This window comes from Rhamphochromis sp. 'chilingali' (assembly GCF_963969265.1).
Source record: "Rhamphochromis sp. 'chilingali' genome assembly, chromosome: 13".
Classification (NCBI taxonomy): domain Eukaryota; kingdom Metazoa; phylum Chordata; class Actinopteri; order Cichliformes; family Cichlidae; genus Rhamphochromis; species Rhamphochromis sp. 'chilingali'.
In genome coordinates, this window is record NC_137940.1 from 24,418,403 (window position 1) to 24,445,158 (window position 26,756).

Consider the following 26,756-nt stretch of genomic DNA (forward strand, 5'->3'; position numbering starts at 1 on the left):
CTTCATGTAACTATTTCATCTGAGGATTGAAACAAAAAAAAAAAAAAAAAAAAAAAAAAAAAAAACACACCACACCCCTCTAACCTATGATCTTACATTTGTCAGAAGGTTCAGATAATAAATAACTACAAGAGCCACTTCAATTTTACCTGCTCTTTTCTGATGAGGTCTACAAAAAGCAAGCTTCCGTAATTAACCTGGAGGGTGTACCCAAGTGAGCAAGGCACAAAACTGACGAGTCTGACAGCACGGCTTCGGCAGTGTGGTTCAAGGACTCAGAACCCATGTATGTTTCAGGTACTCATTATAAGACCTCCAATAAATCTAGAAAATGCTTACTAGGAGAGACACATTGATCAGGACTCTCATCAGCATATAACCCCTAATGTATCTATTGCTTAAATTTAAAGCCATTCTCCAAGGATATCACTGGTGAGTCCTAGCACAAACAATTGAGAATTACAAACCAATAGACATGCTTGAATATTTAGCCTAATAAATTAAAATCTAATTCAAACTTAGAACAGCACTTTTATTCACAAAAACCTATGGCCGTCATGTTACCATATTACAAAATATTCCAGACCCAGCAAGTCTGCCACTGCTGTCTCATAACCAGAGAGAAATGGTCCAACATCAGGCCTGCTTTAAGTAAACAGCAAAAATTCCAACTCGAGCCTAATCAAACCATGTTTTCTACAAAACAAACACCAACGTTGCTTACACCACTTAAACCATCTGGTACTTAACTGAGGGATAAGCTTTGTTTTCTGAAAGGTACCTAAGCCCTTAGTTTTAAAGCTATAACTTTTTCTGTATGCAATATACATGTTCTTCGCAGTCTGTTTAGGTTTTAGATTCAACTATAGTTCCAAGATACAGGAACTCAAAGACAATGGCCTTACCTGGCTAATAACTGGATTCCACATTCTCAGTTGAATCCATTTTAAGATGTGCCACTTTGGCTCTGAGGCAGCCACCTCTCTACGTAGACGGACACCAGTCCTTCTCAATCTCAACAGTAAAGGAATATTAGTGTTATATTTGAAAGTGTTTGAAACTTAGAACAAGGAAAGAAATGAAGGCTTCTTAGTTTGATCTTGTCACTTAACAGTGTATTCACAGTGTTGTAACTGTAAAAAAAAAGAAAAAAAAAAGAAAATGCAGTATTGAAAGAAAACATTTAAACTGATGTACATTCAATGAAAATGTTATGGTGCTAAATATGAGTCTACCTTAAGGACAACTACCATCAGAAGGACCATCTGCATGCTTAAGCTGTTGCATCGGTATTTTTCAGTATATTACACTTAAATTGTTTCCTCAGCTCTCAAGTGACCAAGAAAGGGACATGGCAAAAGGTCAAAAGTTGACACAGAAATTTGTAATCTGAATTAATACAAATATATTAATATACAGACAAAGCTTGCCACAGCTGCCAGCAAATTATTTAAAACAAGCCGTCTAATGCAGTTCACAACACACCCTGTTAAAGAAAGGGTGTACCTCATTTACCTGACAGCAAAGCTAATCAAAAAGCTTGGAATTCACCAGCAAAAGATCACCCCATCAATGAAATGTAGCCTGAAGGGCTTTTACTGACAGACCAGTGTTTTATGGAGGCTGTAAATACAGAAAAACCTTTGGGACTCTAAAGCTTTCCCCGTTACATTGTGTGGAGTGCAATTTGTTTTAATTATCCATTGAGATTACAAATAGACAAATTTAAAATAAAATAAATAAAATCAAAAACCCTGTCACTCTCCCACCCCAATATTTTTGGTAAAAACAGTTTATAATAATCACAACCTCTGGGTACAATATCAAACACAATCTTTGTTTGTTTCTTTGTTTGTGTTTTAAAATATGTCCAAACAAAATCCTCATGTAAAATGTCAATCAATATCCTCATTAGCGTTGTGAACTTGTTATTAACACACACACACACACACACACAATAAGGGTACCAGGTAAGGCGGGTACATGGCACAAGATACAAACCTAAAAAGTAGAGCTGGGCGATATATCGAGTTTTTAAAACATATCGATATATTTTTATACGAGATATAAGATGTGACAATATCCTTTATATCGATATAGTCTATGTTACGTTATAATTATAGTTGTGGAGCCGCAAGTTTGCCTCTCTTTCGTCCACTTTTGTCTCTACGCAACGTTACTCCGCCTCGCCTTCACTGAAGACAACTCCCCCTTTTACCCCATCGCTTCACGTGCAGGCAGCGACAAGACGGACACGGCAAATCTCCGTTAACGAGTTACTGCGCATCGCCCCATGCGTGGGGCTGGACGGCGTCAACGTGCTAACGAGCTAAACATGCTAACGAGCTAACAGCGCTAACGAGCTAACAGCGCTAACCCTAAAATCCTTTCATTCTCTCAAAAGTTGATAGCGCGCCTTATGTATGAATTCTGGTTGTGCTTGGTGGCCGCGAACCGATTTTATGTGGTACACGGCGTTCAGCAATCTGTCAAAAATGTTTGAGTACGACTTTGGTAAGCTACGGAGCTGCACCGCTTGATAGAATGTCGGCGCATTACGGCTACCGAGGAGCTTCGCGGAGTGATACGTACTGTGCATCAACGTAATATTACCGTATTGTGTGTGTATAAGGACCATAAATGGCACCTGTAAGAGACGTGGTTATGAAGCGGATTTCAAACTCCAGGCTATCAGTCACACAGTAAAACTTGGGAACAGAGCAGCTGTAAAATCTGTCTGTCTTTGTTATTACGCTCAGCGTCTTTTAGTTTACATTTTGACTGCACAATTGTGAGCTCTTTGTTTAGCACAAAAACAACCTTGTTTTCTTTTATTTATGGAGCATTATTATTTAATGAATGCTCATAATTTAATTTTGAGTAATTTTTCATGTACATCTGTGCTGTATGTTAATAAAAGTGCCTGTGTGACATCTGGGACACAGCTTTGACTAAGAACTCTTTTTGTTCTTACTTTATGGCTTAAAAAAAATATCGAGATATATATCTTATATCGCCATCCAGCTAAAAAATATCGAGATATGAATTTTGGGTCATATCGCCCAGCCCTACTAAAAAGTATTTAAAATGAGGCACGCACAGTGTAAGAATAAAACAAAATTCATTTTAGATGCCCAAGGCAAGAAAACAGCAAGACTTAAGAAAAGAGTGAGGCACTAAGAAAAGAGGGCACAAGCAGGAAGACTGAAACCGCAAAAGAAAGTGAAACAGAACTCAGCAAGGAGAAGGCAGAGTGTGGGAAGAGAACTACACCAAAAACCACAAGCAAGGAGGACAAGTTGGGTTCCACTACATTGGCCAGGTATGTCTTTTTTGCCTAAGGTGAAAATGATAATATATCCTATCCGGTTGAAGAAATTTAAATGTCAGTAGCTGTGTATGTCAAAACAAGCAAGTGTCACTCTCCAATGTGAAATGAAACCCTGACAGATGCCGAGAACAAGGGATGCATTATTAATAAAAAGTGGCAGAAACAGTTGCACTCGACACGTGCCATGCCAAACTGTCATGACAATATGGAATAATTGAGGTCACACTATGTGGCAGTGCTGGGGCGACATTCCCCCCACCCACCTTTCCACTTCACTGGCTGAGTAGACAAGCTCTAGTCTTATTAAATGATCATCATTAGCATTGCCCTTACATTTTCTACTCTGGGAACACGGAAAAAAAAGAAAGACACTTGGACATATCCAAGTGATTCATCCGCATAATGTGCTTGATACATTTAGACATCTGTAGCTAGTGCATCCCAACTTTTCTATTCACTTAGTTCCATTGAATGAATGAATGAATGAATATATCTATCTATCTCAAAGCTCAAATTTATAAAAGTCAATACAACTTGTATAAAGTGTCTGCTGTATACAAGATAAACAAATATTAAATGGTGTTCAAATCAGCTCATAATTTCAACTGCTCCTCGAATAACTCATGGTTGAACAAACAAATGAAACAAGCAATAAATCACCTGCTGTGAATGTGTATAAAAAGGCAGTTTGAAAAGCTCAAAAACAGACCTAAACAGAACATTAAAAAAAAAAAAATAAATGCTTATCAAAACAACTTTAATATAAACCAAGCTGGCTTTGAAACAAAATGTAACACAAAAAAAACAAAAACCTGATTTCTAGACAACATACCAATTGTCATTATCTATCCAGCCCTTTTCCATATAAAAATGATCAAGAGATTTTTAAGAGGGTATTCAAAGGACTTTTTTTTTTTTTTTTAATTATCGCTTTAATATATTGTTGCAGCATGCCGCAGCCAGATCATTTGTATATTACTACTGGGGGTTGTACAACTTGTAATATGCCTAATTAAACAAACCTACACAAAACTTAATGAAAAAGATTAACAAAAGCATTTTTGTTTCATGGCCTAAGGGATGAGGAACACACTAGCACATAAATGCAAGCTCCAGAATTTGATTCTTGGCCACTGCTGTTAGCACATTTTAAGCTCAAAGCAACTCAAGTCGTACAACATAAAGTATAGTACAACAACCCTACACTGAACAATTAATTATACTCCAAGTTAAATCCTTTCAACAAAACCTAAGATTCAATGCTTGAGTTTTACTATACGATACTAGGAAATCTTTGAGTCAGGAGGAGTGCAGGAAAAATGGAGAAGGGGGGTAAACAAGTTGTAGCTAGAGGGTATGAAGAAACATAAGGGATGGGAATGAATGAGTTAGGAGTCTTTCCAACACCATGAGCTGTGAGTGTAAACCCATATGCTGTAATGGCTACATACCGTTTATTGACTTTCACTGCTTCATCTGCATTCAAAATGATCTACAGTTAAAAATCAAGGACATCATGTAGCAAGGTTGTGCCAAGCATAGGCCTACACTGGTTTAGGCAATAAAAAGACTGCCTCCCTGAAAGACATCACATATATTATTATCTCTCTGTCTTGGAATAATTTGACACATCCTCAAACAAGTGTGGTTTGTTTAGATGCTTAAGATTCATAACAAACATCTACCACAGCTTTAAAGGCACCATTCTTAGAGGCTAAACTACGCCATTAAAGCACACTGTGGACAATGACACATTATGCTTCTCATCTGTTGTTTTCATTTGGCCAAATGAGTGGTCATACACCTATCATGTCCACTTATCATCAGAGTGGTATTTCGCTGTAAATCTAACATCTCAAGTCATACAGGGTAACATGGCTGGCATGGATGAGTCCAGTGAAGTGGAAAAGTCATTTTGAAGCAAATCAGAGATGCTTCATGAGTGTCTTGAACCTTAAAATAAACTGAACATGTTGTGGATGGACAACGAGTGCAAACCATGACTGCAATTCTTGAGGCTAGAATAAGAGAAAATGACATTCAAACTTAGTTGACCCACAACTGCTAATTTTGTCAATGTCCAATGAAAACAAATTTTGAGGCAAACCTGATCTGCAATCAAATAATTTTATAAGCATTCACTGGTATGGTGCTTTTATGCTCTGAGCGCCCCGTGCCGAGTTGGACATCACATCATCTGGGGGCACGCCATAACATTTGTGACACCCTAGCCGGTCATGCAGTTTTGTAATCTGATGCTTTGCGCTAGGGCTGCACGATTAATCGTTAGAAAAATCGCGATCTCGATTCATACTTATGTGCGATCTCATTTCCAAAAGACAACGACGAAAAAAGAAAGAAAGAAAGAAAGAAAAAAAAAAGACGATTGTACCGCATTTTGATCCGGGACGTACTCTGCATGAAAACAAGCGCTCACTCTTCCTGCTCAACAAATGACAAAGGCGGAGCCTTATACCACGTGATACAGAAGCTGTGCCGTGTGATGCTAAAATTAGCAGGGAAAAAACAAACAGCAGCTCAGAGATATCTCTCTCTCTATCTATATTTGTTTGTTGTTTTTTTGGTTTTGTTTTTGGGACAAAACAAAATCCAACAAATGGGAGCAGATTTGCATCTACATACAAAACATGTCACATTAATCCAGTGATAAGACATCAGCACTTGTGGAAAAATTTTCCTTTTGAAGGATAAAAATCAACAGTTTTTGCCATTAAGTCATCTTTTTTTTTTTTTTTTAATATTAGATACTTCCCCAAAGGCAAGTGAACTCTAAAAAAGGTTGTGCTCTTGGTCTTTATATGTCCACTGAATCCTTAAAATTCTAAACAGATTTCACAGGCATGGCATGCAGGGCCAAGGCCAGGAATAAATATATTACTTTTTGTTACAGACAGAATAGTAATTTTAGCATTTAATAAATCAGCAGGCTCAGTTCTGACATCCAGCAATGGTGGGTGAAGTAACTGCTGGTAATGGCTGAAAAATCAACTTCTCAACTTTGAGGCAAGCAACTAAAGCAGCTACCAATGAGAGCACAGGATACAGTAGATTGACATGACAAGGTAGTAAATATATTAGGGGGTCACCAAGGCAACTTGGAGCTTGGAATGTCCACTAATGACCAACCATCAGTGACCAAGAAATGACCATCAAACAAATAGTTTCCTGTGTGGACTGGGCTTAATTGTCTCTAGCTTGGTCATTATGCTCTGCAATATTTAGTATTGTAATTTTTCTCATCTTTTCTATATGTGTATAGACTTTCCTAAGTCTTTTCTTTCCGCTGAATTTCAGAAACAAACTAGTACTTCAGTTTAAAAAGTTGTTCACAACAAGAAATATTGAGTAAGACCACATTTCGCAATTTAGTTTATATATTGAGTACTATGGGCAGCACGGTGGCATGGTGGTTAGCACTGTTGATATTGAGTACTATACTTTATGACATTAAGCAAGGTCAAGGATTAGCTATGTAATCACTTACATAATCGAATTAATTGTCACTGACAGTTATGTGTTGGTATTGGTGTGCCTGCAAGTGGAACAGATTATGTAAAGACTCGCATATTACACTCACATAAAGTCAAATGTTAAGAGTTTAACTCAATCCATGCCAGAATGAATTGTGTTTGTAGTCTGTTGCACAACCTTTGACCTTAGAAAATTGTTCTGCCTACAATAAAGAAGATGGGACGAGATAACATGACAAGAAAACAAAACTGAAAAGAGACTTACATTGCCCATATACTCAGACAGAAGGTCCTGGAGAGCCTGGCGCACAGAATTGCATTCGGCCACAATGCGCTCCCTGCGGTCATCACGTGTGCATGAAGAGTCAGCCATGAGGGCAGCACCACTGATGATGCTCTCAAGGCGCTCCTCCAGGGAAGGGCGGAAGCGCTCCTCGCTGAACGCCAGGGGGTCCACAATGATTTGTTTCTGTAAAGAAAGGGTCAGAGGGAAAATTACACAGGGAGCAAAAAAAAAAAAAAAAAAAAATGCACAATCATGGTACACTGATCTCTCCTTCACAAAGCCCAGAGTAACAAGAAAGGAAATGACTGAACTGACTGACTCTGAGGTGAGGTGGAAAACCAGAAGGGAGGAAAGTGCCATGTTGTCTTTTTTTTTTTTCTCGTCTCTGTACACCCTGAACAACAACAACTTCCTTTTTTAGCGCCTTTCAAAGGCAGTGTTACAAAGTGCTTTCCACATGGCAAAGAATAAAACAGATGTGTCCAACCAGTAAAGTTCATGGAATGTGTGTAGTGATTAAATTCCTCTATCTACACCAATTTACGCCAGTATTCCCCACAACGCCAAATTCTATCCCGACTTTATGGCTTGAATAACGGCCACAAAAGTGTTTTTGCAGAACATTATGAGCCAATAATATTTTTATGTTAAGCTCTTATATCTGGCTGAAGCCTGTTGAGTGATTTTTGATTTACACCTGACACAAGTTCACCTTAGTGGTCCCTGTTAAGGTGTTTACAGTTCAAAAAAAGGAAACTGGTCAAACATTTAAAGTACTAAACCTTGGGGTAAAGAAGGATGCAGTCTCCAATTGAACAAATACAAACCAGCGAGTATATACAAAGCTGCATATACTCGCTGAGCAAAATTCAAATCTCTTCATCACGACCCACTCTATAAGACGCTGAAATAAATTAATGTAAACTGAAAACAGTAGTTTCCAGCAGTAATACAATAAGAGGCCTGGTGTGACTGAGGCTTTTTATAGAGCTTGTCTGGAACTGTTGTTATCTGAGTGTATCCAGAAATTGTAATGAGACTGGCAATTCTAAGATTTTTGGCAACGGGCAGTTATTTGTAAAATGGTCTGTAGTCCATGAAAGCATGGCTAAGTTTTTGGGGTTTTTTTCTTCACCGACAGTCCACCCTCCTGCATTGTCTCTCAAACTCAAAGATGGTTTATTTTTGTTGTGGTGGAAGGGCAGCAGTATCAAAGGTAACGTTAAAGCCACTAAAGGCAAAACCCTGTATTAAACTTCAGAAATTGTAAAACAAATCTTCAGGGTTAATTGATTATCCGGGACAAAGTGAAAGTAACTTTTGCTGTCAATTTAAATACACTGCTTCAAGTTAAGCAGGTAATAATGATAAAGTCTAATATACATTCTCTTTCTCTCTCCCCAAAGCAACATGTCCTGGTTTAAAATGGTCCTACCACAAATGGTGAAGAAAATAAATTCTCAGAAAAGGCCACACTTCACATAGTTAACACACTCTGCTAAAAAGCCATTAGGTTCCCACACAGAAAAATAAAATGGCTTATATATAAAAAAAATAAACACAAAACTAATTTAGGGATAAAGAATTTAAGAAAATAAGGCACTGGCAAGGAAAATGGTTTAAATGGTGTAATTTAAGGCATTTAAAACAGGCTGAGCCTCCACTGTACAGTTTGACCCTGGGGCGGATATACCTTTTGCAGGTTCTTCATGGGAAAACCAAGTTACAAAATGTAACCCAAATGTTGTTTCTAGTGTAATAAAAACAGTAACAGTAGAGTTTGTGATTGAGAACCCCATTAATTTATTAGCTAAAGAATTGAATACAGTAGCAGATGAACCTGAACACATGGTGACGACTTAAACCTTAGTAAGCTTGAGAACTGCTGCAAGGTGCCTTGTTTTGAGTATTTTCTCTCCTTTCAAGTTCAAACCATGCAGCAACCATTTGTGCATTACTGAAGGGAGCATAGTCATCCTGGAAGAAATCACTTTCATCATAGTTTAAATGCTCCTCCAGTTAATTTTGTTTAGGCACTGCTCGTTTTTCTTAATTTAAGCTTGATTATGTTCAAGTAAGGTTTCAAGTTTTTGTTTTTTTTTTTTAAAATCAAACAGCAGTTGAAAAACAGTTTCCAGCTGTTTTAGGCATGTGCCCTGCTTGCCCAAAAATATCTCAGAAAAGGGTGTGGCAAAGAAAGTTCCTTGACAAAGAAGAAGGAAAACAAAAACTGCTGTGATATGTGCCTACAGACCAATTTCCACAGGCTGTATTTTTTTGCCGTCTCAGTATATATTTTCTATACAAGTCCAATGAACGTCAGCACTTACAAAGTCCTTAGTGCAAAAAGGCCGTCAGCATAGGGATTTCTTTTTCCCCTCCTCACTGTGCTCACAGCGTTCTTTGTTATAAATAGTTCAATTTTTGAAACACTGCTGCCCTCAACAATGTCACTTGCCTCTCAACCAAAGTCAAGAAGGTTTACAATATTAACACTGTAAATATTGATGAAGGACTGAACTCAAGAAGTAACCAAAAACAGGACACCGATACTTCCAGCGCAAAAAAGACAAACAAAAAATATATATATTTTCTTTTTAATTAAATCAGATATTCTTCAGGGGTCTCCATACTTTTCCATGCAACTGTACAACTTTCTTTTCTTTCAAGTATTAGTTGGGTAGTATTTATCGCTCATCTCAGTCTAAGAGGTGCTCCAGCAACCCACACTTTTTTCCATATATCTGTAGGACAAGGGAGCCAACTTAAACGTTTCACTTCACACGGGTAAATCTGCTGAGAAAGGCTGCTGGTGGTGACTGCGGAGGGTTAAGGTATCAATACAACGTTTGTGACAGTCTAAGACAGCCAACTTACTCGGGGAGAAATGAACTCTGCAATACTGCTGCAGATGCCCTATTGCTGAAAAATATTCAACAATTCAGCTGTTACAATCGTGGTTTATTAGGCAGCCCGCCCTCTATCACTGCCACCTCCAGCCCCCCTCCGTTATGTCTCATCTGACCTCCTCTGCTTGCGTGTCATATCACCATGGCAACAGGCACACGAGAGAGACATGGAGGAGGAAAAAAAAGAGAGAGGGAGAGAGATGGCGGGGGTTGACTCATTTGCTAATTTTGCCTTGCACTTGAAAGTGGGCACCACAACTAGGTATTCTGGAAAAGGCCTGCATTCCAGTTTATTTAGAGTGTGTGTAATTACCTGTAAAATAATCACTGATGCAACAGATACAAGGGCTTTTTTTTGTCACCTGATCAATATTAATTAATCACTCAGAAATGATGCCGTTAGGCAGAAAAGCTTTCATACTAATGATCTTTTTATTCTAGAGTGAAAAAAAATATTTTAAACACAAAAAAAAAAAAGGGCTTGACGCAAGCCAACTATGATATCATCAAACTCTTTTCTTTCAGCCATCAGCCTACCCTTGCCCTAAAAATACACATTTGTTCAATGCACAAACGGCATTGTGTTATATTCCCAAGTGGGACTACTTTGAGAAGTAATGCTTAGTTGATGAAGGACACTCAAAGAAGACGGTCTTACATAACACATGTACTACCTTAAGTATAGTTTTAGTCAAGCGTTTTGTTTTTTTCTCCTATTCTAGCGGGTACTGAATCAAACGGAGAGCATCTTGCCTTTTGGCTTATTGAGTCCACCACCTCCAAAAAAGAAAAGCAACAAATCCTTTAAACATTGGAATTCTCAGGCACCCTAACCGTGACAAAATTTGAAAGCCTTTAATGGTTTTGTCCAGGGGTCATCTAATACATCAAGACACTAGCAGCAATATAGAAATCAGGGAATAGAATGCCGCTGAATTTTGGCGGCCTACAGTCATGGCAGGCGAAATAAGCATTAACAACCAAGTGAGTAGATCCTGAGTTATTTCTCTCAACTTTCAGGTGAGTATTTTAAACAACTACCCTTCAACAGGAGTGAAGGGTAGTGCTGACATATGAGGGTGAAGTAAATACATTAGAGGGTTACCTAGTAGCGTTAGCAACTGCCTGTGACCAATTCGCTAGTTATAGGACCCAAAACAAGATAAATAAACAGCAAAAAGACTAAAAACTGTAACAAAACCACTTAAGGGCCTTCCGAAACCAATTCTTCACTAAAATACAAAATGTATCACATCACACATAAGATTGCACACACGCACAAAAAGCTAAATAAATAAAAACCTGATTATTAGCCTGCAAAGTGTGGTTGACATTAGCAGGCGCCTTCTTTTCCCCACACGTTAGTGTAGGTTCACATTTCTCCACTAACAACCACACCAGATTACACCCTACATAGAGCCATTCATTTTCTATATCAAAGTTCTGAAACATGCTGGTTCACATGTCTGTCTTTCAGGTTTCTCGTTTACATCTCCCCTGAGAGAAAGTGCACAAGGGGGGCACTGCAGCCTGGTGCATGGCATAAGATCTCAGAAACAACAATTAACTGGTGTTATACATTAAAAGTAAAATAAATCAAAAAAAAGGTTGTTTAACCAAAGATGTCCATCTTTGTTGGTACAAATCTTTTAACTGTCAAATTGACTACTAATTTCAGAGAGATACAAATAAGTATCTCCCAGCTCTAGATGAAATAAATAGGTGCTTTGGCCATTACCAAATAATTTTTAGAAAACAAATTTTGTTTAGCAAATTCAGTTAACTCGAGTTTCATTTACTGAGGAAAAAGCACTGCTTTCTTTTACTAATGGCAACACAGACTCATTACCTTTGCATGCAGATCTTGCTTACGCGCAGTCACCCTTCCCACGGGTCACATTCTAGGCCGGGAATAACTGTGCAAGCAACTCCCAAACCTCCCATGTCAACCAGCAGAAATACCATGGTCTGCAATAACTATGAGTAATTAAACAATGCATCATACAGCCACTGGCTAATAAAACATGAGCATGCGAATTGCATCAATCACACGAATACACAGTGTCTCAGTATGAGCAACACATCAAGACACTGCTACTTGCGAAATGACTTAATAACCAATACAAGATGAATAATTCATTGAGCAAAAGAGGACACAACAGAAACCTGTACTTCTGTGGAGCTTAATTTGTCTCGTGGATTTGTTGAATGTCTTTGGACTTTATCTTAACATGAAAAATCTCTTGTAAACAATAAGTTACTTTGCAAGTGTGACAGAATAAGTGGCAATGGAAGAGAAATCAGGTTAATCTTCTCTGCATTTATCACCCCAGGCTGCATTAAGTTGATTAGCTTTGTGTTTTCCAGCTGTTATCCTGATGTTGTTTCCTATAAATATTATGAGTACATTATCACACGTTTTATATACCTTTCAAGTTCATTTTTCTTAAGCAATACATTTTGTAAAACCTGACCCATCACACATCCTCATCACAGGTAAAAAAAAAACAAAAAAACTTTTCCATTTTATGCAACAATAATGTGAAGCTCTAAGACTCATGTTACTTTAGTCATTTTTAAAAGCATATGGCAGTTATACTTTTACTTTCGTGGTTAAATTTGACTGATGCTGTGTCACTACCTCTGCACTGTAATGTTGCTGTTGGCAACTTGTTTCAATAAATACGCACTTCAGATTAGGCAGTGCGTCATCAGTGACAGTAGCTCATTGGAAAAGGACAGAAGATGACCTTTATTTTCTTTGCTCTACATGTTGATGCCTGCAAACTGCAATAACTGATTTATTTTATTATTTATGTCATATCGTCAGAAATTTAGCACATTTCCATTGAATGTTGTGATACAGCTTTGAGGCTATATCTCCACCCCCTCTCCGCCCCCCTCCTTATGATGCGTTCATAAAGACGGACTAATCTATGTCCTTCAAAGAATGGAGTAGTAGTGAGTCAAGCATGTGCCTTAAAGCCATGTCCCAAGTTTGTCCATGTACCTCACTAACTTTGGGGGGTTTTCGTCATTTCATGAGTCAGTTTGGTTAGCTCTATATACTAGCATTCTGACCCAAGTCTAATGTTTCGTCCTAGTCAGGCCTTTGTTGTTAGACTTAGGAAAAATGTCATTTTAAATGTCATGCTTTTCTAGATTAAGCAGATACCTGGAAGTGTGACAAGTCAGGTTGTGACTTGTAAGCCACTCATTTGACTTACATCAAAATTGTTGAGGGCATCGGCAAGCTCTCCACCCCCTCCTGACTGACTGAGTGCTGAATCTCCGGTGGGAGTGGCCTGGGCAGCATTGGAGATGCCGGACACTGCAGACTGCAGCTGCTTGTAGATCAGGTCACGGTTGGCCTTGTATGCTGCCATGTCAGGATGCTGCAGGCAGGCACGGGATGCTGTGTACAGCAATGGGATGTTCCTCTGTAGCACCCCACGGGCAGCAGCCATTTGGTCCTTGTGCTGAACGTCCTTTAGTTCCTAGAATTAAGAAGAATTAAAAAAAAATTTAAAAAAAAAGATCAGAAAAAAATGATAAAAAATGTTCAACTTTGAGGAGGAACAGCTATGGGAGGTAGTGTGGTAATATACTTTATATTCAAAATGGACTTGTCATGCCCTTACAAAGACACCAAGTGTAGCAGTTTATTGTAGATGACCCAGATTTTTTTCCGTCCCTTGCAGAAAATACAGTCATAATCAGGTCAATATAAAGTGCCTTTGCGATTTAATACATCACTATTCAGACCATAGCATTGTACTCTAGTTACAGATTCACAGGAGGAGGAGAGGAGATAGCGATCACTACCCCATTGTAGATTTATTATACATTTACAACGAAAAAAAAAAACAACAACAACTAGCTTACATACACCAACTACTTCAGCTCCAACTGGACTACTCCCAAGGCTTTTATCTCTACTACTCGTTTGCAATTAAGCCCTATTACTTCCTGATTTCACTTTTGTTAAACATTTCCATCCACACCCAAATGTTGTAGTTAAAAAAAGTAATTTTCTCTCAAAACTATTATCAGTTAGATGACTCGATGGCCAAGAAGGAGAACATACTACTGATCACCAATTCCCAAAGCAGTGAGTCCACTATTCAAATTCCAGCACGCTGGGACATTGGCAAAAGGTCACAACCCACTTCCTCTCCTCCATCTCCATCAGCAAAGTCACATAAATGTCCAAAAGCAAGTTTCAACACATTACACCATTAAATAAAAAAAAATAAAAAAATGTTATAGTATGATGTGCTAAGTAGCTTAAGATAATAAATGTCGGAGGGCAATTGACATTTTGGTCTGTTTGACCTTCATTTTCAATTGCAAACAAGGTTTCACTTTTATATTATATTCACAGCCCTATGACAGCTGGAATAGACTCTAGTGACTCTGAACTGAGTAATGCTGGGCAGACACTGTGCGATTTTTGGCCCATTTTGAGCCGATTTTTGAGTCGTTCGACCGTTTTGGCGATCGGCCCGATTTTGGCCTTCGTGCGTCATGCATCGTGTAGTATACGTGGGGTAACGAGAAGCGATTGACACCTCACAACCAGCTCCCGATCATCAATCGCTTGGTCGTGAGGGTGTCACCGCAGTTTCTCACACTGCGCACGCGCAAACACAAATGTCAGCGAAAAAGACGGCGCAGCACGGCAGTGCAGCGTGTGATCTGGAAACAAGCGATGGAGGTACAACTTGTAGAACTATGGCAAGCTCATCCGAGCCTTTTCGATGTGGCCTCACAAAATTATCACGACCACAACAACCGTGAAAATAGTTGGATCTACACTGCTGCTCAATCACAGCTGCCTGATCAATGTTTTTCATTAGCAATTTAACAAAGTTGATGATGGTGGTGTGCGTGTCTGTGTGAGTGAAAGACAGAGAGGGAGAACGAGCGACAGAATTTCTGTTATAACCTTCATTTTATGGAGGCACAGTGTGAGCACTCGGGTCGCATCAGAGCATCGGGTCGTATAGTGTGAGACCCTGCATCATGACCTATGAACTTCTAACCCCTGCGAGTCAATCGTACAGTTTGAGCAGGAGCTCAATCGCGCGACTGGAAAAAAAAAAAAAGGAAAAAAATAAAAATAAAATAAAATTAGTGTCTGCCCAGCTTTAGTGGAATAAAATTGATGGATGAATGATTTGGGAGTGTACAATATTTGTGTAGATTTTAGCATCATTTTATTGATGCTAAAATCTAAAGTTTTGATTTTTGAGACAAGCTAGTAACCGATTTATAAAAAAAAAAAAAAAAAAAAAAAGCCCATTATAATCATATATAGCTATATAGCCCAGCTATAATCATTTTAAAAACACAAATCACTCCGATACTTGTATACTAATTAGAAGGCTGAATTTAATGTAAATTTTGGGACATGTTTCTTTCTCACTCAAGACTTTTATAGTCACTTGTCACTGTGCTGTTTGGAGCACGTTTTTGGTTACAAGTACTGAAGTCACTCAAAAAATTTCCAACCGTGTTCAAGCTATAATACAGATTCTGTAACTCTGCTCCTGTCTATCACTTTTTTTCAATTACCTGCTGTCTCTTGGCAGCCATGGCATTCAGCTTGTCCACTTCTGGTTTCAAGGCCTTGTATTGGATTCCCAAATCCTGTTCTGTACCTGCGTTGCGCACTTTGGCCAGACTGTCCTCCACCTGAGCCACACAGATAGAAAGAGTTGCTGCAATACTGAAGACAGTAATTGAAACACAAGCAGTACTTGACTGAATTAGCAGTTTGCACAACATTAAGTGTTAACTTAGATTAGTAATGTCTATGCTTGCTTTTAAAATTCAAGTATGAGTTAGGATTGATCAATTAAGACATCAAGCTGTTCCCAAAAGTTTGAGAGAATGCAAGATTTCAATTTGCACTTGAATGAAGAGGTTGAGGCAATTACTGACAAATAGAAATATTAAATCAAACTGATTCTACCAACTCTGCATTCACTTCATTGTTAGTGACACTTTAATTAGAATTATCGATGTATGTTATGCATGAGAATTCAACATCTCACCAGTTTAAGTTGCACGAGAAGTTTGTAGACATCAGACATGTCTGCCAGCACCAACAAGTGCGTAACTGCTGACAGGAGGGCCCTGGCTGCACGAACCATATTGCCTCTCTTCATAGATGAACAGGGGTCTTCTGCAAATTCTCCAGAGGCCTGACGCATTGACTCACCTTCAGGTAGAGAAACAAAGCACACAAAAAAAAAAAAAAAAAAAAAAAAAAAAAAAAAAAATCAGCTCCATATCCAAGATTTAAACAGAAACCTTACATGAGAAACCTGTTCAAAACATTTTTACAAGCATTTGTCCAAAAGCAACCATTTTAAACCATTATGACCTTTTCTTTCTGAACCCCCAGGCATCTGTGACTGGGAAAGAGTTTTCACATCTTTCACAGTAACAAAAAGTAAAATAAATAAAAGAAAACATGCTACTGAGCTGTTAACATTGATATCACATTTATTATGGGAAAAATAGTGAGTATTATTTGGGACAATATTTTATTTTATTTATTTATATTTGTGCTTAAAATGTAGATACTTTTAAATATAATTCTATTGAGAATTGTAAAGTTACATGACAAAAATATTTTTTTAAAAATGAAATGGACAACAGCAGCTCATCCAGTGAGGAGTAAGGCCCTGACTAGTGATTATAAAGTCTGTCTCGCATGGGCAACTGCCAAGTCTCTACCGGCCTGTATTTACTGCAGAATGTCTGCAGGTGCAAAAGGGTGCAAAGGGAGCCACAGAAAGCAGCGGACTAGTGAGCCCCGTGAGACTTGCACAACAACCATACGGTGAATGACAGAGAGACGAAGCCAACAGCCAACTGTCATCTGCTACTGCAAGCAGACTAGGCGAGAGACCCTGAGCAATCCAGAGAAAAGACAGCTGTAGACAACTGATAATCCTTCCAAGGATTGAACTACATAAATGTCCCGAGTTCTGCTTCCTCTAAATGGATACTGTTGACCGAAGGTTCTCCTTTAGTCAGCAGATGAGCTGAACCTTTTAGGAAGGGGGAAAAAAAAAAGTGCACCACTGTGTTTAAAACAAGGACAGTGTAGCATCCAGTCGAACTGAGAAGGCCAGAACTGATGGTTGTTGAATGACCTTTATTATTCCTTGCCGTGTATCAGACAACGAACCAATGTAAGAGCTAGACAAACAAACAATTACCATATTATTCATGTAACACCATCTTAATCGCTCATTACGCTGGTCTAACGTTTTTTATTAAACTATATAATACATATTATGCATTTCAGATTGCTCAAATTAAATCATATACATTACAAACCCTTGTTCCCCTGTCGACTGTAGCTAGAACCATTCGTTACCAAAATAAAAGCACAAACTTTATATTACGTGAATATGAGCTAGCTTTACATATCCGCCGTTACAGACAGCATAGCAAAAATGAAAACAGAAGAATAACCACTGTATACCAATTATTTTGTTTTCATAAAATGCCAGAAGCCCATATGACAACCAAGATGAAAATCTGATTACTTGCCCAGCTCTACCTGGCACATGCCTCATGAAGGCAGTGATTTAGAGATATGAGACACACATTCGTACACAGCAAGCCATGTATCACAAAATCTGCATAAAATGCTTTTCAGTGGGACTTCCAGTTGAGCTTTGATGGAGTAGGAAGAGAGTCTGGGAGCTCGCGCCAATTTTGATTAAATTGTTATTTATTCGCGCGTTTTGGCCATATTTCCAGTCCTGTTTTGGTTTGTGGATTGTCTTGTTGAGAAGTTTTACTCGGGCCGGCGTAAAATGGCAGCAAAAAAAAAAATGTTAAAACCCGCAGTACTATTCAAACACAACTGAGGCCTAGTTTGCAAACCGCGACCACACCCTCGAGTGAGCCGTCGTCTCCTGCAAAGCCCCCCCCCACATGTCAAGCTAATCCTGATATTGAGGCTCTCAAGGTCGAGTTGCTGGCTTCACTGAGGAAAGATATCGCCGACATCTTTAAAAAGGAACTTCAGGATACTCTTGGTGATGCTTTGTCTACCATTAAGTTCGACCTGCAGGCGGTGAAGACGCAGCTGGCGATCGATAAAGCTGCCAATGGAGGCACTGGTCTGTCACACACGGACCAGTACCTCCTGTTCAACTCCCATCACCCTCTGGAACACAAACTTGGAGTAATTAGGACCCTACACCACCGGGCAGAACATGTTCCCTCTAAGCCTGAAGGAAAAAAAGAAGGAACACACACGTGTAAAGGAAGCACTTAAAACATGCGGCTATCCTAAATGGGCGTTCTAAAAGTCAGCAAAGAGGCACAGAAAAGAAGATCAGACACCAGCGAGGGAGGATAAGAAAGACAGACGCAACAACATTGTCATCCCCTATGTAGCCGGTGTATCAGGAAAAACTCAGGAGAGTTTTCTCCAAGCACGACATCCCAGTGTATTTCAGACCCAGCAACACGCTCAGACAAAAACTGGTTCACTCGAAAGACAAAACGCCAAAACACAGACTTAACAATGTGGTGTATGCTGTACAGTGCAGCGAGGAATGCCCAGACCTCTACATTGGAGAGACCAAACAGCCACTTCACAAGCACATGGCACAACACAGAAGAGCCACCTCCACAGGATAAGACTCAGCAGTCCATCTGCATCTTAAGGATAAAGGACACTCTTTCGAGGATGCCAATGTTCACATTTTGGACAGAGAGGACAGATGGTTTGAAAGAGGAGTGAAAGAAGCCATCTATGTCCACTGTGAGCGACCATCTTTGAACAGAGGCGGTGGTTTACGACACCAACTCTCTGCCATCTATAATCCAGTTTTGAGATCCCTTCCCAGATGCCTTAACGCCCACTCACATCCTGGGCCATCTGACCTCAGGAATTCGCATGATAAGGTGGGGCCAGGTTTCACCATGAACTCACCCGAAACTCTGGCTGATTTGGACCCACGCCCAGTTTCACACCTTGGCTCAGGGGATTAGAGGATCATCAGGGGGTCCTTTTGTCCCTCTGTGGGGGGATACTCCCACTAGGTTTATATCTGGGACTCTCCACCATTTGACCTTAGAACTGAAGAAGCTTCTCGGATGAGAGGTGAAACGTCTTCAAGCAACTTAAAGAAGTCCAGACACTTTTCTTTGCAAGCTCCTTTGACTACGATGACCTGGATGACTGAGAACCTTCACAGACGTTTTTCTCTCAGGTCCACCAGTCTTATTCCAGGATTGATTTTTTTTTCCATCGACAGAACTCTTAATTCATGTGTTAATTCTTCTGACTATTCTGGTATTGTAATATCTGATCATTCTCCTCTGCTATTGGATGTTCAGCTTTCTACCCATAAACGTAGTCCTCCACTTTGGAGATTTAGCTCTCTCCTTCTGGTGGATAAAGAATTTTGTGAATTTCAAGCTCTATTGAGGAGTTCTTGTCCTTCAATCAGGATGATTCTGTTTCATATTCTCTGCTATGGGAGACTCTTAAATGCTACCTGAGAGGTCAAATTATTTCTTACTCTGTCCGTGCTAATAAAAAGATTAATGCCAGGCTTAAAGAACTTATAGCTGCAATTAGTAACCTTGATCAAAGTTATACACTGAACCCTTCTCCAGAATTACTGAAGCAGCGCCTTGATTTGCAAGCAGAATTTGATCTTATGTCAACCAAAGAGGCTGAGCACTTATTACTACGCAGTCGTGGCTCATATTACGAATATGGTTACAAGGCTAGTCGCTTGTTGGCACATCAGTTACGACGTCAGGCCTCCTCGCCTGGTTGCCCCTTGTCTTCCTTTACTCTTTTTGCCATTGCCATCGAGCCTCTGTCTATTACACTGAGATCTTCTTCTGTATTCAGGGGAATCATCCGTAATGGAATTACACATAAAGTATCATTGTATGCGGATGACTTGTTATTATATATGACTGACCCTGCATGCTCCATCCCTGCTGTTTTAAGTATTCTGGAGAACTTCCGTTCGTTTTCAGGTTATAAATTAAATTTGGGGAAAAGTGAGTGTTTTCCTGTTAATACGGCAGCACGTCAACTTCAACAGTCCGATCTAACCTTTCGTCTCAGTCCATCTGGGTTTAAGTACTTAGGGATTAACGTGACTCGCTCTTTAGCTGGCCCTAAATCAGCAAATTTGTCTCCTCTTATATCAAGGATCACATCTGATATTCAAAGATGAGGTAATCTCCCCCTTTCTTTAATCGGTAAGATTAATGTTGTTAAAATGAACATCTTACCAAAATTTTTTATTTCAGTCAATTCCCTTATTTTTGCCAAAACATTTTTTTGTTTCACTGGACAAGATTATTTGTTCTTTCATTTGGGGAGGGTCTCTAAAACTTTGCTGCAGCGATGCAGATTTAGTGGAGGACTTGCATTACCTAATTTTTTAGCCTACTACTGGGCCGCTCAAATCCATAAACTTTGCTACTGGCTAAAATCTTCTGGTTCCTCGTGGTGTAAATTGGAGCTATCGTCACGTAAGGGCTCTTCTTTACCGGCTTTGCTCTATTCCTCTTTACCCGTAAAACCCTCTGTACACTGATAATCAGGTGGTTCTTAACACACTCAAAATCTAGTTTCAGTTTAGACATCACTTTAATTTTGTAATGCCGTCTTCCTCGGGTCCTCTAAGCGACAACCATTTGTTTCCCCCTTCACTTTTGGACTCGACATTCTCAGTGTGGTGTGACAAGGGTATAAAACAGTTCAAACATTTATATGTGGATGGTGTTTTCGATAGTTTTCCCAACTTGTCTTCTCGTTATAATCTCCCTATTACCCATTTGTTTCGCTATTTTCAAATTCGAAATTTTGTTGCCAAGTGTTTCCCAAATTTCCCGTCTTTACCTCCAGAACAGCAGTGGGAAACTACGTTATCATTTATTCCTCATCACAGAGGAACCATTTCGAAACTATGATGCTATTCTGTCTTTTAGCAACCACTCTAATGTTAAGCTTAAGTGTACATGGGAAGGAGAACTAGGAATTCGAATACATGAGGAGTCTTGGGAACAGGCTATAGCGAGGGTACGATCTTCCACCTCCTGTGCTTGTCTTGGACTCATTCAATTTAAGGTCATACACAGGGTGCATTTCTTTAAGTCTAGACTTTCTGAATTGTATCCAGAAGTGGAAAATAAATGTGATAAATGCCATGGTTCTCCTTGTCACCTTAGCCACATGTTTTTTCTGTGTCCTGAGCTACAAGGTTTCTGGACAGGGTATTTTGCTATTATGTCAACTGTTCTTGGGGTAACTCTTCATCCTTGTCCTCCGATTGCTGTATTTGGGATTCCTGTTCGCTCACTTACACTTGATTCCACACAAGAGGATATTATAGCCTTCACATGCCTATTAGCGAGACGTCTAATATTGTTGCATTGGAAGTCTGTTAAGTATCCTACTATTTCCCGGTTGCTTACCATTTCCCGGTGGCTTAAAGATGTTTTTTTTTTTAAACTTGAAAAAATTAAATATACGTTGAGAGGTTGCACAGCCAAATTTTTTCACAAGTGGCAACCCATTATGCTCTTATTTTGCTAGTCTAGAGGTGTTGCCTGTTTAAATCTACTTCTGTTACTGTTATATTCCTCTAATATGTTTGATGGTTGTATTTAAGGGGCGATCGTGGCTCAAGAGTTGGGAGTTCGCCTTGTAATCGGAAGGTTGCCGGTTCGAGCCCCAGCTTGGACAGTCTCGGTCGTTGTGTCCTTGGGCAAGACACTTCACCTGTTGCCTACTGGTGGTGGTCAGAGGGCCTGGTGGCGCCAGTGTCCGGCAGCCTCGCCTCTGTCAGTGCGCCCCAGGGTGGCTGTGGCTACAATGTAGCTTACCATCACCAGTGTGTGAATGTGTGTGTGAATGGGTGGATGACTGGATATGTAAAGCGCTTTGGGGTCCTTAGGGACTAGAAAAGCGCTATATAAATACAGGCCATTTGTGTTGATCTGTGTGGGACTGGGGGGGGGGGGGGCGTTGTTTTTTTTCATATATATTAAGTTTATTTACTTAGGTTGATTGTATTTCGGTAACTGCAAGTACTGTTTTCTTTTTTCAATAAAAATATTTTTTTAAAAAAAATGCTTTTCAGTGCAATGAATCACTTTTTTGTGGTTCATTAAAAGACAAAAAAAGAAGAGTAAAAAACACAATCATTAATAGTAGTAGTTGCCTACAGGGAGTGACCAATGACTGAACACATTTTGTTTTTGAAATCTTCATCTGAGATATAGGCATTTGTCAGCGTTTCTGGTTATACATGGACACACACACACACACACACACACACACACACACACACACACAAAAAAAAAGGGAGGTCAAAACCACAACAAAAGGCTCGGTGTCTGCTCTGTCCAGCACCATGCTTTGTTCTACATTGGATGGGTCTGCACAGTTGACTGGGCACATAAATAAATTCTGTAGTCATGAACAAAGCAGGAAATCAGTAGTTTACTTCAGTGGAGACACATTTAACCTCAAACTCTGAAAAAGATCGTAAAACCACCATCGTTGCCCCAGAAATGCGCAGCCACAAAAAGAAAAGAGAGAAACAAAAAAAAAAAAAAAAAAAAAAAAAAGAAAACCTGTTGTGTCTACCTTTCTAGCATGTGGTGCAGCTTTATAGAAACTGGAGAGGAGATATGACAAGCAGAATGAATAATTTTCTTTGGCCAGTGTGATGTGGAATAAAGATGAATGAAAATTAATTTAGCTGTTAATGTTTACCTTCAGTTATTAGGATCTTGCCAAACACTTCACATATCTCAACCTGATTATTTAGATAGCAGATCTATTTTTTATTTTTTTATTTTTTTTGGGGGGGGGGGGGGGGGGGGGGGGGGGGGCAGTGAAATATAGAAGTGCTAACACAGAAGCCATTTTCCTAGCTTGCCTGATGCATTCTGGAACTAACTGACTAGTTCTGAACAGTATCTATACTGTGGTGTACGTTATTGCATGGAAGCTTTCAAATTATTTACACAAAATGTAAATAAAGGCCATTATTACACTGTCACACATTTTACTATACAAGTGATTGTTTAACAAAAAAAACAATTCTAGGACAAAATCCTGCTTGAATTAAACCTAATGAATAAACCAAGAAAAATTTTTTTTAAAAGGCGTCTTCCCCCAAACTGTCAAAATTTCATGTTAAATTTCCATTTTGACAGAAACATAAAGGCAGTTAAAATGACTAATTTTACTCACCGTCTTCTAAAAATTTCACTGTTCAAAGAAATTAACAAACAAATAAGCAGAAATGGACAGATTTAACACTTTGGGATCCAACGTGTCCCTTCTAGCTTGTAAAGGAAGATAGAACGTTGGAAGCAAAGCAGCTTGGCTGCTGTGTTCACACTAGATCCACGCTGCCAAAATACTGCTTTGTGGTTTGTTCAGAGAACCAGTTTTAAAAAGTTTATATAAACACTACAACGTCAAACAGACAAGCAAATAGACTTCCTCCCAGAAATGATACATTTTTTACTGTATGTGGCAAATGTAGAAAGCTTCAGTCATTCAAAGGCGCGTGTATCTCAACGGACAACACTGCTGTGACCATCTGTGAGCCAGAAGTGGCTGTGGCTTTAGCAGCACCACATCAGCAGCAACTGTCATATCATCAACTGGCTTCAAAACAAATCTACAGTTACAATAACTCAGTCTCCAATATACCACCAACAGTCCAAAAGATTCATTAAATAATCCCTGCAGATCTAAAATAGAGCAATACTACAAATACCTAAGAAAAGTGAGTCATAAATAGGGATGGGTACCGGTATCCGGTTCTGACATAAACGGTAGTAACCAGACTGAAAAGCAGCGCACATTTCGGTGCTTTATTTCGGTGCTTTTTTTTTTTCTCCCTGAGATGTCATACACTTTGAATTCTAGCCAATCATTTTACGTTTCCGAGGATAGTAGGCAGGTCCAGGTACATACGTTCTTTTAGAGCAGAGCTACAGATTAAAAATGCCCAAGGCCAAGCAGTCAAAAGTCTGGCTGTACTTCACAGCAAAATTTGCAAACTCAGCAGCCTGCAACAAGTGCTTTAAAGTGATACTGTGCAAAGGAGGTAAAACCTCAAATCCGATGAAACACCTGGCGACGCATAGCATTTTTTTTAAAAGCCGAAAAATGCGCCGTATTTGATAGCTTGCTGCGAGACCTCACACCGAGCGCATCTACTGCGGGTGGGTTGCCTGTTATCGAACCCGGAGTTAGCAACATCCCCCAAAAACACGAAGAGGAGAGTCCTGGCCCCTAGCCCTGCCAGTGTAGCAGAAAAGATGACGGATGATGATGGCAGCAGCAGCCGTTCTTCTCTGTGTGAGTAGCTTAATGCTGTCCGTGTGTAATTTACGTTGAGTAGGCTAACCACGTTATTACATTAATGCATGTAAGGTGAACTAGCAAACACCGTTGTAGTTACATGCAGCTGTCTTCTTGTTTGATGGCAGATGCTCCCTTCACCCTGGCCAAAAAGGCTAAAATGACCAAAGAAAAAGTGGAAAACAGTTAAACATGAGAGGTTTTTGGACAAAGTTTGTGTTTTTTCCCCATTGATTAAGCACTGCTTCCAGCCAAGAGTGATATCATATATGCCCCATAGCTGCAGAAAAGGTTAACATTTTTTTCTTTTTACAAAAAAATAAAAACACACAAACCCAGCTGAACATGAGGTTTTTGGATCAATTTTGTGTTCTCCATTCTTTAAGCACCGGTTTGAGCACCGTTTAAGCACCGGCACCGTTTCAAAAGTACCAGTTTGGCACCAGTATCGGATAAAACCTAAACGATACCCATCCCTAGTTATAAAGAAATTATTGAAACCTCAGATTAACACAAAGATGTTAATGTTTCCTGGGACATTTACTGAGACACTACTTGTTACCAATAATAACTTTTTAATTAAATTTAACAAAATCAACCATTTCTCTTGTAACTTTACAGTAATGAAGGTATTTTTAAAATGCACATTTGGAGTTTTTCTTCCTACTTCAGTGAAGCATTGTTTACTTATCTAAAAGTTGCACCACTAAAGGCATAACACACCACTCGCGCAGATTCTGCCCATTTTAGTCTGACAGAGCGAAAGCAGTTTGTGCAAATGATCGACAACACAAACCTCAAACACAGTCTGCTACACCCTTAGGATGTTACTCCCCCCTGAACAAAATCAATAAGGCCATTTTCAGGGGACAGATAGTGATCAGTGCTCCTTTAATAAACTTCCATCTGTTTAATGCTCACCTGCGGCCCACCAAGTGCATGATGAAATGATTAAAATGTATATCACACAGTAAGGCTCCAAAACAGCAGGACAACAAAGACACAGAGGGAAGGGCAACAGAGATGGAACAAGGACAAGAGCAGACAGAAAGGACTGAGTAAACAAAAAGTCTTTAAAAGGGAAAAGAGGGCATAATTGCTGCAACAACCACTTGAACATGCAATATATACAGAGTTTTTATTTATTATTATGTCAGTGATTTCTTTGTGTTTCCTTTTAAACAGCTGGTAATCCACAGCTGGGTAGAAAATGCTTTCTGAATCCAGGGTGGTTTTACCCTACTCAATGGCTATATTATCAGTCTAGGCACGCTCCACTGAGCAGCATGGCATAGCTGACAGCCAGGCCTAGGCACCAGCTAACAGTCACTGAATTCCAGCCCAGTGACAGCTTACCATAACTACAGTAACATTCCTGGGCACTGAGCACAGCACAGGCTATCTAGCAACATGTCTTCTACCTACCTCCCAAATACTCAGAGCTGAGCTTGAGCAGGGGACATCTAACTCACTGGGCATCAAGGGGAAGGGGGGCAGAGGAAAAAAAAAGAAGAAAAAAAAAAAAAGAAAAAAGGACAGAGCTACAAAGATGTCACTTCAGAAGGTGATAACAGCCACCCTCCAGTCATAGCTCCTTGGTCTCAATGGTCTCCTAGCGTGTCAAAAGACGGATATGATATACGGAAAAAGAGAGAGTCAATGAGACTTGCTGTGTGGTTGTTAAGATGATGGAACCTGCTATCGCAAGACAAATTGTAATTGCATTGGCTGGTGATTTTTATGGTGGATTCCTGTCTTGAGACTTGAGGAAGTCATGAAATTGAATTTGAAATGGACTGTGCGTGGGAGGCCTCCCACCAGGCAGGTGGATATAGCCATTTAAATAAATTTGACATCACCGGTGACATCTGCAAACTTTTTTTCCTTCTCTGGTCTCCGTGGCAACAACTAAGAAGGGAAGCATTCTGATTAAAAAGCGGGAACAACAGTGCACAGCTCATGCGTCACTTCTGCCATATGAGTTTGTATACCACTAATCACCCCAGTAAGATGACTAATTACACAGAATAACAGACCTCTCCACCAACACAAGCCTCCACGGATCACTTTTGACGTTATCTGCAATATCAGGGTTTATTCTGTAAAAAACAGAAACGTTTTGGCCTTAGATAAAAGGAAAATGATCAGGGCTGTGATTTTGAAGTTTTTCCAAGCTAAAATGCATTTTGTTTATCAAAACAGTCCAAACCACAGGAAGTGTATTGACCTCTGTTAAGGCTGCTAACACACTCTTTGGCTATGTGAATCAATCAGACTTGTATACAGAGTCAAATCCAAAGACCTATTCTGAGCCAGGAAAAATCTTGAATACCGCCAACTT

General features: G+C 39.5%; 1 protein-coding gene across 1 annotated transcript in view; it reads right to left on the bottom strand.

Annotated features, from left to right (window-relative positions):
- The window catches only part of ctnna1 (catenin (cadherin-associated protein), alpha 1), a 78,435-nt gene that overhangs the window by 48,319 nt on the left and 3,360 nt on the right, over window positions 1-26,756 (bottom strand). Inside the window, exons 4-7 of the mRNA XM_080900427.1 lie at window positions 16,077-16,243; window positions 15,595-15,714; window positions 13,245-13,514; window positions 7,088-7,291 (exon numbers count right to left, since the gene is read on the bottom strand). Of these exons, the coding sequence (XP_080756553.1) occupies window positions 7,088-7,291; window positions 13,245-13,514; window positions 15,595-15,714; window positions 16,077-16,243 (761 nt within the window). The remainder of the gene's footprint in view (window positions 1-7,087; window positions 7,292-13,244; window positions 13,515-15,594; window positions 15,715-16,076; window positions 16,244-26,756) is intronic.